At 45.1% G+C, this 17,593-nt stretch overlaps 2 protein-coding genes across 3 annotated transcripts in view; one reads left to right on the forward strand and one right to left on the reverse strand.

The window, feature by feature from the left end:
- The first annotated feature begins 89 nt into the window (after positions 1-89).
- MRPL35 (mitochondrial ribosomal protein L35) lies at positions 90-2,539 on the forward strand. The gene is made up of 4 exons (XM_054632825.2): positions 90-229; positions 319-469; positions 1,825-1,969; positions 2,205-2,539. The coding sequence occupies exons 1-4, from the start codon at positions 196-198 to the stop codon at positions 2,391-2,393; spliced, it is 519 nt and encodes a 172-aa protein (XP_054488800.2). The 5' UTR covers positions 90-195; the 3' UTR covers positions 2,394-2,539.
- Positions 2,540-3,350: 811 nt separating this feature from the next.
- The window catches only part of REEP1 (receptor accessory protein 1), a 68,504-nt gene continuing 54,261 nt past the window's right edge, over positions 3,351-17,593 (reverse strand). Inside the window, exons 8-9 of one of the 2 annotated variants that reach the window (XM_077177849.1) lie at positions 9,327-9,466; positions 3,351-7,243 (exon numbers count right to left, since the gene is read on the reverse strand). In XM_077177849.1, the coding sequence (XP_077033964.1) occupies positions 7,172-7,243; positions 9,327-9,466 (212 nt within the window). In that variant the 3' untranslated portion in view covers positions 3,351-7,171. The remainder of the gene's footprint in view (positions 7,244-9,326; positions 9,467-17,593) is intronic. The other variant, XM_077177848.1, reaches the window with a different exon arrangement.

Genomic DNA, 17,593 nt, shown 5'->3' on the forward strand with positions numbered 1-17,593 from the left:
GTGAAGCGGGGAAGAGCGGGAGCGGGGAGGACTCTGGGTGTGTGAGGGATCCCGGCTCCGCTGCCGGATCCCGGCTCCGCTGCCGGATCCCGGCTCCGCTGCCGGATCCCGGCTCCGCTGCCGGATCCCGGCTCCGCTGCGGCCGCCGCCCCCGTGGGCGGGACCCGGCGCGGCCCCGCCCGGCGCAGCGTGGCCATGGCGGCGGCGGCGGCCCGCGGGGCCCTGGCGGGTCGGTACCGGGGCGGTGTCGGGGCCGGGGCTGGGGCTGGGGGTGTCTGGCGGGGATGTTTGTGCTGAGGCTCTCCCGTGTCCCCGCAGGGATCCTGCGGCGCTGGGCCCCCCGTGCGCTCCCGCTCAGCGGCCACTTCGCCCGGTGCGTCGGGCACGCACCGGCCCCGGCCCCGCTCTGGACCCCGCGGCTGCTCGGCGAGAACCGGCCCCGGGCAGGGACACCCTCGGTGCTCAGCAGGTGCGGCTGCGCGGCTTCTCCCTCGTGCGAAAAACCCTTAAAAGGGGTTTCAGTTTCTCTCTATGTATCTTATATATCTTATATATATGTACCTAATGTATATTTTTATTTGCATACCTTACGTGTTTTAGATGTATTATATTGTTTCATATAAATATAAATAATTTGAAATACTAGACATTTAAAAGATATGTATATTTATAACTATATTTGATATGAAAATATATTTATACATAAATGTATTTAGGAGTATATATTTTATCCCACTACATATGCATTACATAATATGCAATATACTGTGAATTTATTCTGTATCCTATAACATATATAATTAATCATTGTGTGTATTAATATTATTAATATAGTCTATGTCATATCTAATAATATGTAGTATTATATAACATATGCAATATGTGTAGTATATATGTTGAAATTCCTCCATATGTATACATGGATATTGTAGATCATAGTTTGGAAAGGACCTCTAAGATCATCAAGTCCAACCCTTACCCCAGCACTGCCAAGGCCAGCACTAAATCATGTCCTCAAGTGCCACATCTGCACAGATTTTACATCCCTCCAGGGATGGAGACTTGTCCATTGCCCTGCACAGCCTGTTCAGTGCTTGACAACTCCTTCTGTGAAGAAAGTTTTCCCTAGAGTCAATCTAAACCTCTCCTGGCAAAATTTTCTCTTGTCCTGTTTGTTTCTTGGGAGAATAGACTGACCCCATTCCCCATATAGATATTAGATAGATAGATAGATAGACAGACAGACAAACACATGTATAATATATAAACCACAGTGTGACACTCTTGGGCACCTTTTCATTTTACAATGAGTCTGTGTTAGCCCCAAAGCCTCCCACTTTAGTCACCATTAATGCTTGAAGCAGGAGATAAATTAGGATAATCTTTGCAGCCATATTTTACAATTAGTGTGGTAATAACTGCTGTTTCTCTTGCTGCTGGTGGGTGTTGGACTAGATGATTTACGAGGCCCCTTCCAACTCAAACTATTTTGTGACTAATATTCTAAAAGTAATTTCTGAATCCAAGTAACAGCTGAATATTGGCTTCTGAGTGTTTGACTGCTTTTAGTAGATTTAAAAAGGTGCTCTGTGTGAAATAATAAGTTTGAGTTGAATTTTGACAAGAGTCCAGCCCTGCCATTGGTATTCTACACCCATTAGATGCTGTGCTGTAATACTGGAGGAGTCCTTGTTACCCTTCAATCAAGCCACAGCTCTTCTGATCTCTGTGTGTTTGATGAAGGCAGGGATTTCTTTCAGAAAAAGGTGTTTCATTCCTGTTCTGTTTCCCTCTTCATTTTGGGTTGGTCTGGTTTTTTTTTAGTGTCACACCTCTACTTCCAAGTTTACTCCAGCAGCCAGCAAGGACCCTCACCTACTGCAGCCTACGGAAAGGAAAGAGGAAAAGTGTGAAATCTGTGGTCAAAAGGTTCCTCCGGCTGCACAACGGCCTCTGGGTGAGGAGAAAGGTGAGATTTTCTGGATAATGAGAGCCTGTTCTTTACAGTCAGAGTAAAGTGTAATTGTTTTCCTTCTCTTGGAGGGCAGTGGCTGCATGGAAGTTAAAAAAGCTCTGTAGAGAGCCTGCCATTTTCCCAAAGTGAGGGATTTATCCAGGTTTGCTGAGCAGGGTGGCTGTGTTTGTGCATTTGCAGTGACCTACTAAGAAATGGGGGTTTTTTGGGGTGTGTTTTCTCCTGACAGTCTGGTTATAAGAAGAAGCTGTGGAAGAAGTCAGCTGCCAGGAAGAAGCGTTTGAGGGAGTTGGTGCTGTGCACCAGGACACAGTGTAAGCTCCTGGATAAAATGACCACTTCCTTCTGGAAAAGAAGGACCTGGTACGTTGATGACCCCTACCAGAAGTACCACGACCGCACAAACCTTCGTGTGTAAATCTGGGCTTTGCACATCTCTGGTCCTGTGGCATGGTCTGGGTGTTGGAACATGCATCTGTACTGCCTGTACTTTTTAAAATAAATATCTGAGCAGAATTATGGGAATCAATGCCCACAATAAAGGAATACTCGAATTTGTCTTCATCTGCTGTTTGTTTTACTTAGCAGAGGTCAGGCTGGTCACCTACACATTCTGATGTCTGGTGGTTTCCTGTGATTGTCTGTCATGGAGGAATACACTAAACAACACTAAAAGTGAATAATTCAACATACTTAATCTTATTTTTTAAAATAAATATGTTTAAATATCCTCAGAATCTATTTTGCTGTATCCATACTAAGTGGTGGCTCACTAAATGGAGTCTTCTGGGGAAGGGGAAAAAAGAGAGCAGGGTCCATCTTAGCATTGTTGCCTGTCACAATAGCACACTATTGCCTTGTGTCCATGCTAGAAAGTGCAGGGGAAAAAAAACCCCAAACCAGAATTTCATGCTGGTTTTATAACTAATTTTAAAATGTATTGGCCACCAGCTTTCATTACAGGACTCACATTTTATGTCCTCTTGGGTTTTGAGTAGTACAATCTATTCTTTGTGTCCTGCACAACATCCTCAAGCAGACAAGTCAGGTAATTTCTTGTTCATTTTTCCTTTAAGTCTAAATAGACCTCATACTGCACATTCCTGGTCACACATGAATGGAACAACCACAAGGGTTTATCATGGGATCTCTTTGGAGTGAGCAGATCAACCAGACCCTTTTTTTGCTAAGGCTTGGATCAGATGTTTTCTCTACAAAGCTGATACTCCAGAAAGTGTATGAAAGCAGTACTTTAAAGCATTCCCTGGTCCCCCATTTTTGAGCAGAGTCCCTGGTCATCAGCCCCAGAGCTGCCTGTATAGCAGAGGTGGTTTGCTGTACAAGGCTGTAGCATTTCAATGAATTCACTAGTTACTCAGAGTGTTCAGTAGCTGTATTTTGTTCTTTTTTCCAGTTCATGATACAGAAAGTTCTGAAGGACATGCAGCACTTAGTGAATACATCTATATACAGTCAGCCAGAATTCAGATAAAAATAATACAGCAATCAAAGTGATTATTCTGGCCTGCCAGATACATTGAACAGACTAAAGATGTTTGGTTTTGTTTTTTGTTCTTTTTTTTTTAATAAAGAAAAGATTAAGACTTTATTCAAGATGTATATCAAGCAGTATAACAAAACCAGCAAAACATCAGCCTTTGGAATTCTGTTGGTAATGGCTGTCCTTGTGAGGCATCGAGTGTACCTTTTCTACCCATCACAGGAAAGAAATCACACCAAGTGCACAATTATGAGCCTTAAATAGTTTGTCTAAACGCAAATCCCGATGTGTTCTCTGCTAGTTCAAATGTGCTGGATGCAAAACAGGAACCTGAAACTAACAGCAAAAGGGAGACTGTGGGTGAGGAGCACAAGGGTTCATCACGACACGAGGACTCGCTGGCAGCCAGAGGCAGCAGGTTGTTTACAGGAGAAGTGTTGTCTCCAAGCAGCTTTCTCCCTCCTAGCAGGAATAAATTGCCTGATTCTCTTCCCTTCTGAGCTGGGTTTGCACTTCCACAAGGTTTTTAGGTTGATTCATTCCAGGGTGACAGGGACACACGTGAAGTCTGTCTTGTTATTCGTGGGATCCTGATTCAGCAGTTGGTGACTGCTGGAGCTGTGCTGATGCTGACCCCTATGGCAGGAGAGGAGGCACAGAGGGGAGCACTGGGCTGCTCCAGGCTCATTTCTTCATAACTGCATGATTTTATGTAAATTGGGGAGGTCATTCACAGGCCTGTTTACCACAGACCACCTCCAGCTGCAGTTTCTCTCCCCTCAGCCTCAATTTTATGTGATTAAAATAATGCAGTTTTCACTGGAGCCTTGAGCTGGGTAAAGGCTGTTTCCTTGGGCTGGCCTGTTCTCTTCAGAGTTCCACTCTCTCAGCCCTCTCTGCGACATCAGGACATGCTGCCTGCCCTACAGGACTGATGGTAGGGGCCAGCTGCCTGAAAGGCCCCAAAACTGGGCTTTTTAAATTGAGCCAGATCCGCTATTTTAAACCATCAGCTGAAAGATTGCTTGATTTTAGGAGGGGAGATCTGGAAGTGCTCAACCAGCCTGCACACCCAGAGCTGGAGCGGGAAGGGAGCTGAGAACTGCTCCTTTCCAACACATGCCTAGAAAGCATCCATCCGTCCATCCATCCATCCATCCATCCATCCATCCATCCATCCATCCATCCATCCATCCATCTCTCCTGCACACCCCGGTTTGCCAGGAGGGGTCAGCAGCAGCGCAGGAAGGCGAGAATCACCGAACCGGACTCGCTCATTGCCAGAGGCTCCAGAGAAAAGCTGGAACAAAAGAAAGACTTCACGGGTGGTGTTTATCCGGAATGAACACAGCAGCTGTGACACCGAGCTGACAGGCTGGGGACAGCCCCTGTAAACAACCTGTGCGAGGAAGGTGAGGAATCAAAGCGAGTGGCTGCTCTCGTCTGTACAGGGCACTGGAGCACAAGGAGCACGAGTGCACGAGGTCAGGCATTCACATTTCTGTCTATCTATATGCAAATATACAGCTCCGTTGATAATACAGTTTTTCTTTTCCAGATATATGAAAAGGTTTATTTTTCTCATTTATACAGTGAATGTTTTGAGAGATATAAGGCAACTCCCTTGTCAACATTTCACCTCAGCACTTAAGAAATGCTAAACAGTCAAGTTTACAGTAAAACAGCAGATTAGACGCACATTAAATAGTTTTAGTGAGAATCAATGTTAATACAGCGTGGCTGAGATTAGAACTTGTCAGATGTTATGCAGCTCTATGTTGTTGGGGTTATTTGGCATAATTGAGTGCAAACTTGTCAGCTTCTTTTTTATCTTACAGCAGCCCATTGCATAGCAGGGAAGCATGGCTTGCTTGCAACAGGATTTTATTTTCTGCTAACAGTGCAGGCAGTTTTCCTATTTCTTTTTAATGTTAGCCAAAAGAAATCAAATAAACTCTAAAGCTGCTTAGAACTAAAATACATTAGCTTAGCTTCTCAAAGCTTTTGCTGAGTATCTTCCAGGGACCAACTCTTCTGTTACTGCTCTTTAGACAGGTTTGTTTGGGGTTTTTTTTTTAGTTTAGTTTCTGAAGAATTTTTCAAAATTTGCAAAATATGACTGAATCAGCACATGGAAATAAAATTCTCGTATAATGAGGCCAAATACTGTGGCAGACACAGGAAACACCTGCTTGATTTTCCATTTCCTAGCCAGGTCAGATAAACATTTCTGTGTGCATGTAATTTATTTCTTTCTGCCCCACACATGTAGGAAGCTGTGGGGGTGACTTCAGGGACCCACCAGGTGGGCAGCTGGGATATGGATGCACACCTGGCAGAGAAATGGTTTCAAAGGCCACTTCAGAGTTATCTGTGAGCCTGGCACACTCCAGCTGGCTTTTGGCACCCTGGGCTGCTGCACCTGAGCCAGATGAACAGTGACACCATGGAGCCCCTGTGCTGATCCACTGGTGATGGCACATCCTACATAATGCTAAATCCTTTTCTAGTCTATGTGACAGGTCCAAGAGCAAACACAAAGGGTCACGTAATTAACTTATGTGTGAATCTCACATGCTCAACACTTACAAGAGACACCAACTTGAAGCACAAATACACAAACCCTACCATGTCTTCCTCTTCTTTTATATTTCCCATTTATATATGGATACAAATAAACCACTCCATCTGGTTCTTGTGGTTCTAACCAAACTCCACGCTACAGGAGAAACTCCAGGCTTCAAAAAGCAGCTCAGACCCAGCACCCTCCTCTGCTCATGCAAGCAGAACAGCAGCCCCTCAGCAGCAGAGCAGAGTGCTGGGACTAGCACTGTTGCAGCAGGGAAGAAAGGTGTCTCTTCCCCTGGAAATGCATCACTAAAGCAATTCTAATTTCTGTTGCTGCAGCTTGCTCAAGCCTGGCTTGCTCACACTTTAAAACTCGCAGTAGAACATTGGCCACAAGTGGTGGGATTTAGTTCTTCTATACATCATTTTCCACAAAATACTCTCCTGGCTCAGGCTGATTGAAATTAGGACTCCCCCTTCATTACATCATTGAAACAATTTTTTTTTCTCTTGCACATCACTTCCTCATCCTCTGTAAGTGGTTTTGTCTCTGTGGGTTTAGCACAATGGTTTTCTCAGAACATGTGATTTACTTGCAGAAAAACTCAGTTGCAGCTCAGCTTTCTCTAACAAATCTTGGACATTTTGTACAGTCAAAGTACTTTGACATTTGTTACATCATTCACAGTCTTGAGGAGGAAGGGAGGAAAGAGAAATCCATGGGTTCTGCAAATCCACTTCATCCATGATAAAGCCATAAATAAATACACTGTCAATGTAGCATCATGAGTAACTGATTATTGTTGTTTCCTCTGGGCATTCACAGAGCAAGAGCTATGCAGACACAAATGAAACTGTAAATGTACACTGTGGGTGGGTGCACATTCTGCAAACCAAACCAGGACCCCTCACCTGCAGGTGCCTGCCAGACTGTCCTACCCACAGCAGGGACAAACACCAGCAGAGTGCCACAGAAGGACGTGGAGAGGGGAGGAGAAAGGCCATGTCTACAGTGCTGTACATCAAAGCACATCCATCCCACTGCTGCTTCCTAGGTTATGAACAAGTAGCTCTTTAAGGCAGAAGAGAGACATTCTGTGGATCTTGGTGCTATTGGCTCATTGCACTCACATTGTTTCAGTGGCAGAGGACGAGGTACTTTTCTTCCTGAAGCGAGGTCTAAGAGTCCTAGGCGGTGCCTGCAGAGAAACGAGACAAAACTTCAGAGGCATAGGAGGAAACATCTTTTTATTCCTTACAACACACCCATCTTTGGGGGACCTCTGTGAATAGGATCCCATTCCACTCATGAAATAATGCAGAAGTTTTGGTCCTGAAGATCAATGAATGACCAGGTGAGGACTAAATCTCTTTAAGAAACCTGTTGTACACCCAGGTGTAATTAACACGTTCCTCTCTGGTTCTTGATTAGAGGTGTGGCTAACGATTGCTAATAACTCAACAGTTGAAAGAGCCAGGTCAAACTGGTGCCATTTACAGCAGCTCATGAATCTAGAGATCAAACTGGTGGCAGGGAGCCAGCTCTGGTGTCTCCCAGCCCATCCTGCCCTGTCCAACCCATCCACAGCTCCTCGGAGGGTACAGCTCATGGCATTACAAAGCTGCAGGGTTTCCCAAGATGGAGCACACAAGGACTGTAATTCTCATGAGGTAGAACTCCTTAAAATCACCCTCTTGCTTGGGAAAGAGGCCAGACAATATCTGTTGAAATTATTTTAGAAACCAGCTATTGGATTTCTGCCTTGTAGTCAGCTGGTGCAGAGCCCTTACAAGGAGCCCTGACTACCCAGGAGGAGGCAGACCAACTCCAGGAATTTGGTTTCCTGTGGTTAACCCTGTTCTCCAGTCTCAGATAGACATTAGGCCAGCCAACAAATGAAAGAAAAAGCCCTAATCTGCTGTGCCTACTTCTCTCTGAAGAGTTCTGGAGAGGCATTGTGTCTCATGAGCTTCACAACAAGAAATGGTTATCAGATGTTTTACCAGGGCATGGATTCTCAGTGTGGAGGCCTGTCACTACATCAAGTAACACTGCAAGGTGTGGTAGGATCTTCTATTCCATTTACATAAACATCCAAAGCCTTGCTTTCTTAATAGCCATTAACCCATATTTACCTGTTAGGGCCTGACAGGACCAAAGCAAGGACTTTTCTTTAACCCATATTTACCAGTAAGGGCCTGACAGGACCAAAGCAAGGACTTTTCTTTAACCCATATTTACCTGTAAGGGCCTGACAGGACTAAAGCAAGGACTTTTCTTTTTTCAGGACTTTCAAACCCAAGACCATGCCCTGTTTCTGCATTGCCATGATGCAGCAATGTATAACTATTCATGTAGACAAGGGACAGCAGCACGGTGAGGTTTTGTTTAGATTACACCTAAATCTCCATTTTTTCTAGCTTGACCATAAACCCAAGTAGTTTCTCCAGAGATGAGATTAATCCAACACTTCACCCCATCTTCCAAGCCTGAAATGCAGGTCCCTGCAGTGAATCCCCACCAGCACAGCAGATCTGGATGGGATCTGGAGCAGAGGTGAGGAGCAAAGCTGCTGTGTACAGCAGCAATGGATCCCACAGCACACCTGACTCCACAGCTGCTCAGAGGAGCTCTGTGTGAACCAGGGACACAGCCAGACAACTAGAGCAGCAGCTCCTGCAGCCTGGGAGAAGGCTGCTCTTGGGGAAACCAGGTGGCCCTTAAAGCAAAGCTGTCATGAACTGCACAGCCAAAGCCCTTAAATGGGGCATGAACAGCTCTGCCTCCTTTGGGAGGCCACTGGACAGCTCTGGGAGTAGCTGGAGAGGCTGCACCTTTCCATGGCTGGAACAGAGTAGCCCAGACTTTGGTGACAGCCCCCACAGGTAGGACAGCCCAGCAGAAGGGATTGCAGCTGCTGGCCAAACCACACAGCTCTGCTCCCTCACACTGAGCCAAGGGAAGGACTTGGGAGGCAACAAACTCAGCTTCCCACAGGTGGAGATCTGCTGGCTGTGCCTCCATCCACCCTGCCCAGATCTGCAAGGAGTCTGCCTACAGCATCTCCCACAGAGGTTTTATTTCCTCCATAAGGAAATGTTGCTAAAATTTTGACAAATCAGAGCAAGGTCTGCATTTCCTTTAGTTCTTTTGTTTCCATGAAGCAACTTAAAGTGTATTTAGTGAGTTTAGACCAAAGAGAGGTGTTTGTTCAGTTGAAGATTCCAGCTGAAGAATCAAGGAATGTCATAGAAGGAGGAGTCTTGACAGTATGGAAGTACCTCAAGGGGTGGATCCTTCTTTTTGGGCCTTTTGTTCGTGGATGCACAATCGTTCTCTTCATCATCTGAGAACACTGAGCCTTTTGTTTCACAGTTTGTCTCAGGTGGCTTCTCATACCTAATGTCCACACTTAATTCACCTATTTAACACAGCCATTTGCAGCCTAAATGTGGAGACAGGGGATGAGGAAATCAGTGGTGGTTTGGTTCACACAAAGGTCACTCACTGCAAAGCCATGCATCTTCCAGGGATTAATAGGCAGAAGAGTCACACATCACACTCTAATAATAGCAGCTGTGGGATTAGAAATCAGTAGGCTCTTGTTTATAAAGCTATGATAAAGTCTATTTTGATTATTTTACACAGAATTGAGACTAAATTCACAGCTTTTGATGTTTGGGAGGTTGACACTAGAAAGAGATTTTTTGTTTGTTTGTTTGCTCAGGGATAAATAAAATAACTGATTTCTTGAATTGCTGGTTCCATCCATAGCTCCTGCATCTACTGCTTCCTCTAGAAGACTCCAAATGGGTGTTGAAGTCCTCTGGCAAGCACAGAGAGAGCTGCCTGGGATGCAGAAATAGGAAACAGCAGCACTTACTGACTTGAAACTGAGAGTGGTCAAGGCAAGCCTTGTGGTCAAGTGGTCAAGGTCAGGTCAAGACTCAGTCTGAGATCCACTGAAGTTCTCAAAAAGCTTCACCAGGCACTGAATGGACCCTCATCAAGTGGGTGTGCTGCTGGAAAACCAGTGCAGGGAAAAGTGTCTCTTCTCTCACTCTGGAGTAAATGTGGTGGTGGAGCACTGGCTCTGCTGATGTTCCTGAAGGCAGTTTAGGGCCTCAAAACTTCAAACCACAAACACTTGGTGGTTCTTACCCTTGTAACTTATGGCACACTCTTTGTGGGACTGGTTGTGCTACACAAAACAATCCATTTCCTGCCTAAATACACACAGTAAATTTTTAATGAACAGCCCAAAGCAAAAGGTACAGAAGAGGAAACTCAACATGACCAGGTTTCCTGCTCTCCATGGTTTCTTACCAGCAGGGCTGGAGATTTCTCTGGAGGTTTTAATTGTTTTGCTGGATGTTTAATTGTTTAATGGAGAAGGCTTTTTTTATTCCAAAACATGGGAGGAGGGGAACTATTTGCTGTTGAAGTGGCACTAATCAGAATTACTGGGTCTATACTTTGTTGCATGAACATACATAGAAATAATGCTCTGTTCTTGTCTCAGCCTGACTGTAAGAGTCTGCTGGACCAAAGACTGAAACCAAAGAGGATTCTTAAACATCTAATACTTACTAATCCCTTTTGATTCTTAAAGCCCAAAAGAACTGAATTCTTCGACAGCTCTTCCAGTTGGGTGACAGACAGGGGGGAAATGATTTGGCCACAGCAACACCACAAGTCATGACCAGGTCACTGGGGCTCTCCCCAGTGCCAGATTAAAGTCAGCAGCTAATCACTCTCAGCCCACAGGATGCAGCTGCTGCTCGAGACAGCAGCCTGTGCACACCATCCTCTGCCCACTGACCCTGTGCTTCTACCCCTTTATCACCATTCACATGGGCAGGCTGGAAAACACCACTGCAGGTTTGCAGGAAGAGCTGGAAGTTGACTTTTTCCCCAGCTGTACTGAAGATGTTGATAAGCATGTTGCAGAGAGGCCCAGGATAATGCTGAAATGTTTTTATTCTGTGTAGGACTGTAGTGTGAACACTGCACTGTGGGCAGAATTAAATGTTCTCTAGACCACATGGCAGAAGAGTACAGGAATGTTTTGGTTTACTACTTTATCCCTCCCCTTGGGAAGTGATCTACCCAGGAGCAGCCTGGCTTAGACCCTCTCTTGGCTGTGGAAGCTGTTCTTTGCTGCCTGCCTAAGCCAAATCAAAATTTAGTCAAGTTTAGTAGAAGTGGCTCAGAGCTTCTTTTAATGGCCTCACTGAGGTTGGCACAGTGGCCCAACAACACAGTTCCAGCCATGTGCCACTGAGAGCAGAAAGGGGCTTTCACCAGGGAAAAAGGGCTTGGAAAGGGACAGGATGGAGGGGTGTTGGAGACCCAGAGCTGGGGTGGTCAGTGACCAGAGTGAGGAGACACTGGCTGCTGAGGCTGAGGGAACAGAATCATGGCAATGTGCCATGCTGCCATTCTACAACCAGCCAGTCCATGGAAAAGGAGCCAGAAGGAGCTGTCAGCCTGACAATGCTTCTGTGAATCCCATAGTTTTGCAGCACACATTGATGTCACCTCCACAGCAAGCACAGTCTCCTGCAGGTTTTCCATTCTCCCCATCAGTCCAAGCATCACATCCATGTCCTGAAGCTGCTTCCATGAAGATCAAGAGAAGAGCTCAGCCTCCAAGCTGGTGCATGCTGCTTTGATCCCTGCAGCTGAGAGGTCTGTAAAGCTCACTGGAAGTTGGGCTCATGCCCTTTTCTTCCCTGCTCCACGTCATTGTGAGTGGGACACTGAAAACCACCCAAATGGGAACCAGTTTAGCTTCAGCCTCACTCAACTGGAAGAAGGAAGATGGGCTCTCCCAGACTTTTCCACCACTTTCCTGGCCATGGATGAGAAAAGATCTTTAATACACACATCACTTTCCTTCAGACCTGGAATAAGAAGGGAGGACTCCCTGCCCATCCTGCCTTGGGAAGGACATCTGTATTGTGAGCAAGCCAAGATCATATTGATCTGCCAGGCTTTGGGGTGCCAGCCTTTGTCCCACATTTGTGGAAGCATTCTGCTGTTGTGGGATGGCAGAGAACTCATCTCCAAAAAGCAGCTGCTGTGTGAGCCCCAACTCTGAAATTGATATTTTTTGTGAATATGGTGATGATATGATAGAAAATGGATTTTCTGACACCAAGAGAGTGAGTAAAACTGTAAAGCAGGGGTTAATCAGAAGAACAAACACACATGTGAGGAACTGCTGAGAAAGGAGATGGAGGTTCAAAGTGAATGAAAGTGTTCTGGGACACCAAGGGTTGTTACCAGAGAAGGTAAAGATTGAGGAGCTAAACATACTGTTAGGGCTGGAGTGTGCATTTTGAGGACAGCACTTGGCCTTGGGTGACCTTCTGTGTGTTTGTAAGAGCCATTTTTATGATCTGAGGCTGTGGGGCCTCAGGTCACTATCAGATGTCCCCAGAGCAGCAGAGTCAGCAGATTGTGCTGCTCCAGGAACAGCCAACAAGCCCAGGGACTGCCCCAGCCAGGAGGTGGCTGTGTACAAACATGGATCATACACCAGACCTTTGCCCTGGCCCTGCTGGGGAGACCCTCACTGCCCATGCCAGGCTGGGCTGTGCTTTAGGTGTCTCCACCTGGTACATTTATGGCTCCACAGCTTTGTGTGGAGGGGCTGAATTGCTGCAGAAGTGGGAAATGGGCTGGTGTTCCAGGACTGAAGCTGCTGCTGCCTCTTGCAAACACCTTTTCAGTGCACAGACCAGATTACACTCCTCTCTCCACTAAAGCAAGACAGAATCTGACTGTAAACAGTCTAAGGGAACAGATTATTCCAGTTAATTCCCTTAATTCCAGTTCCTATCATTCCATCATAATTCCTCCCAAGGGAACTGATACAACCAATTGTGTGGGAAGCCCTGAAAATGGGCACATTTCAAGTTAAAGCAGACATTTGAGTGCTCTGCAGAGTTGGGATCTGAGCTGTTAATGTACTTCAGGGAACAACCCAGCATGGAGCAGGAAATGTAGGGCCAGATCAGCCCAACCTTTCATCTCTATGATTCAACAAGGGTAAGAAATTTCACTTGCAAAACTCTTTCTACAGCAATATCTGGGATTGAGCAGTGTGTGCTGGTTCAGCAATCACTTTGGTTCAGACTCTGGTCCATGCTGCCATGTAAATCTGTACCAAATTCCTTTGGATTTTCTTGACAACAGAAGTCAGGACCAGGCCTAAGTGAACAAATGACTTTGATCTAGATCCTCTGAAAAATCTGGACACTTAAGTACGGTTACAGTGAGAATCAGACAACTTTGACATTGGACCTCCCCTTACTTTGCCAGGCACAATATTTCTTTCTCCCATCACTTGAATTCCTCAGGAGCAATGGGGGAAACCACAGTCACAGACTACACAAACCAAGAGTGATGTGTTGTATTATTGTAATGGAAGGTAAAGTCACTCCAAAGTTAAGCCTTTCCAGGGCATCATTCATACAAAGAGGTTTGCACACCACTGAATAAGCACAGGAGAACAGATATTTATTCTACGATGGCCATCAGCTTCTTTCCCCTGCAACAAAGATAAATTCACCATCATTTCCAAAAGACATTGACCCAAGTCCTGTACTCCCCAGCAGTTTTCATTGCCAAACCAAGGAGTTAGGAGCAGCCAACTACACCAGCACACACTGCCCAGGAGCCACCAAACAGAGGCAGACATCCTTTCCAAAGCTGGAGTCAAATGCAACCAAAGCAAACAAGCCTAATTACATCAACAAAGTCATCCGTTAATGAAAACACATCCCACAAATGAGCGAGTTGTTAAGTGCTAGTCTACTCCAAACACCTCAGAGGAAAATTCATGCAATCTGTAACACTTACATCAGAGTCCCATAATATTTACATAGAGAAAAAGAAAGAATAAACTGTTAGGAGAAAACATTTGGGTGCAGAGGGGGAAGGAACATTGTTTCAGAACACAGAAATATTCATCTTTGCTTTTATCAGATCTGTCATTCAGCTGAAGTTTATTAAACAATAATTAATGTTTTCACTTTCTGCTGGTACAATGCAAATGTGCTTAAAAACTTCTGATTTTCTGTGAATTTTTTTCTTCCCTGAAGTAACCAAAATACATCTGAAACTATTTTTAAATCTCAAAAAGAAAATCACAAATTGCTATTCATAAATACCAGTGCAAAGGGATGCAAACCAGCCCCGTAAAAATTTGCTTCAGTGTTTAGTAAAGGGAAATTTTAAGGAACAAAATGCCTAGAGCCACAGAAAATTGCTGTTTGTTCTTTAAGTTCAGTAAGGTTAAAAAAATCCTCAGAATAAGAGCTGGAAGCAAAACTGGCTAAGAACCAAAATAAAACCACCTACACCATTTAATTGAATTAGTTCAAAGATGTACAATCAGCCCCCTTGACATAAAGTCAATTAGTGTTTTTAAAGCACTTTCCACTGTAATAACTCATGTGCACTTCTGAGCACACCACAAAGGAGGGGTTAGATTCAGTAATACACCAAGAGGTGATTTATTTAAAGCACAATTAAGTGGATGTCCCATTGAGGTCCTTGGTGAGCTGCACTGATGGCTGGGTGTGATCTGTCACCTTGTGGAGCACAACCCTGCAGTGCACACCCAAACCAGAGCCATTCATCACAAATGTCCCTGCACATTTCTTACACTGCCTAAGGCTTCTGATCACCATTTTTGTATTAAATGTCCCCTCAAATACTTGCAGTCCCAACAATTCTCCTGATATACAGCTGATTCTTCAATTCATGAGAGATATATTTATTCTCTGCAAGAAGGAAAATGGTTTCTCCCTCTCAACCATGCCCCAGGTCTTTGCAACCTAAGAGACATTAGTCGAGAGAACACCACCAAACATAATTTTGTTACTTCTTAAATGCTGGTCCCAAGCAAGATTGTTTAATATTGAGCAGCCTTTAAGCATTTGCCAGGCACTGCCAAAAGACAAACAGATATCCCTGGAGATTTTCACTCTGTCCTCTCTGAAAGGGAAAAGGAGCTCTTACATAATTGTACCATTGCTCCTGAACGCTGCAGCCTGACTTTCCACAGAACACAAAGGAGAGAAATCAGAAACTTGGGTTAAAACCTGGAGGGAGTTCCACCAGCAAAGGCCTGGCCAGGAACAAAAGCAAGAGGAGCTGGCATAGGAGCTGTCAAAAAGATGTGCTGGAGTGCATCTGTCAAACAGGCTTGTGGTTTAATGAAGCTGCCCAGGGCAGAGGAGGATGAATGTCCTGAATTGCATCAATGTTTTGTCATGTGCAGACTGTGAGGCCAGTGGGAGTGATCCAAATGGGCAGGAAAGGGCTCTCCTGTGGAGCCAACAGCTTCAGCACAGAGAATCTCATCAGTGCTGACAGGGACAGACCTGCCCCAGAGCAGAGGGGCCCATCAGCTCCCTGGGGTGCTGTTCACAGGGGTCCCAGGATGAGGGAAGAGATGAGAATCTTGACTCCATGTTTCAGAAGGCTGATTTATTATTTTATAATATATATTGTAAGGAAATTATATATTAAAACCATACTAAAAGAATAGAAGAAAGGATTTCATCAGAAGGCTAGCAAGGAATAGAAAAGAACGATAATAAAATTTTGTGACTGACCAGAGAGTCTGCAACAGCTGGGCTGTGATTGGCCATTAATTAAAAACAACCACATGAGACCAATCACAGATGCACCTGTTGCATTCCACAGCAGCACATAATTATTGTTTACATTTTGTTCCTGAGGCCTCTCAGCTTCTCAGGGAAAAAAATCCTCTCAAAAGGATTTCTCATAAAATATGTCTGTGACAGAACCCAGCCCAGCACCAGTGCTGAGAGGGACAGTCCTGCCTCAGAGCAGAGGAGCCCATCAGCACCCAGCCCAGCACCCCTGACAGGGACAGATGGAGCTCAGGGGCTCAGCCTGGCCTTCAGGCTCTGCAGAAATGCACACTCCATGGCACCTGCAAGGTGCCATCCTCCTGACACCTTCTCCCAGGGTATCATTTAGGGAGAAGAATGCTTGGACTTTTGCCCCACCAGCCTGTGCTCTCCTAAGAGCTGAGGAGGTTTCTGGGAGTCAGAGAGTGAAATAATGGAGTTTTACCTACAAGTTTCACCACAAGAGTGAAATAATGGAGTTTCACCTATTTACAATAATAGAGTTTTACCTGCAAGAGCATTAATGCAACTGCTCCTGCCAAAAAAGACTGCACCAAGGCTCTAAAGCAGCTTTTAATATCCCTGCTTGAGGAAAGACTTGACTATCTGCCCATTTAGATTATAAACTCTTTGGAAATGAGAGCTGTTAATGAAGGACTCTGAAATTGGCTGCACTAAAGTTTGCACCAAGAGAAGATGAGTGCCAATAGCTCAAGGCAACTTAGCCCTAGCTAAACAAAATTAGATTCTTTCCTCCCCCAGCTTTTTGTGGCACTGAAAAATGTTCACATGACGTAGTCAGCTCTCCAAAGCTACCAAAGATGCACTTACAAAGGAGCATTTTAATGGCAGGCCACTGTCTGAGAGTGCATTAATGCATCTATTGCCTGGGAGACAGAGAAAGGGCAGCCTGTGGAGACAGAATGAACCCTCTATGACACAGAGCCTTGGCACATCCCTACTGACATGGTCTATGCTGGAGAGGGGGCAGGAATAGTAAAACAAGCCAATGTGAAAAACAGGGTATGCAATTTCAGCAAGACCCAAATTACTTTGGGCCCACTTCATAAACATATTAGACTGATTGCTGCTTTAGCATCATTAAAAGACTTCCCTAAGATTACCTCATGACTTTTAAGCCCATAAGGATTCAGTGATTTTTTTTATAAATAACACTTTGAAGTCGAATCCATAAAATAGGTTTAGGCTAAAATTAGAAGAGTTCTAATAAAATGCCCTGTGAATACAAGTGTTGTTTCAACAGATACCATCTTAAACATGTTTCCTTGTCCTGCACAATGGCACACTCTGCCAGAAAAGGGGGGGTAACAAATCAAATATGAGGGAGGGTTTGCCACCCAGGCAGGGTGCAAGGAGGCTGTGCCAGGCTGGAACCATCAGGCTCCAAGCACCAGCACTGGGCTCTGGCATCAGCTTCAGGGCTCTGGGAAGGCACAGGCTGCAGCACTGTGATCCTTTAGTCCTTCTGCTGCTGTCTCCAGGTTGATTAGTGTGCAAAATACACAAAAAGCATATGAGATGAGAAGAAAAGGAGTTACAAAGGTTTTTTTTCTTCCACCAACATGAGACACTGCTAGTCTGTATTTCTTTTTTCTCCCCAGACAAGCTGCTTGGCAGTCCCATCCTCTGGCATGCCCAAATTGGAGTTCTCCCACTCCTTTCATCTGTCACTGGGAAAAAAATGCAGAAGTGACATGTCTGGGCTCTTAGCAACCCAGCTAACTGGCACAGCACTGAAAAGACCACCAGCAGCTAAACCATTCACTGCTCTCCACGTTTGTAAACACAATAAATGCTGGGGACAGTGGGGACATTTTTCAAAAGTGCTTCTGCCAGAGACTGAATCAGGGAGA

Source organism: Agelaius phoeniceus, chromosome 4 (assembly GCF_051311805.1).
Source record: "Agelaius phoeniceus isolate bAgePho1 chromosome 4, bAgePho1.hap1, whole genome shotgun sequence".
Classification (NCBI taxonomy): Eukaryota; Metazoa; Chordata; class Aves; order Passeriformes; family Icteridae; genus Agelaius; species Agelaius phoeniceus.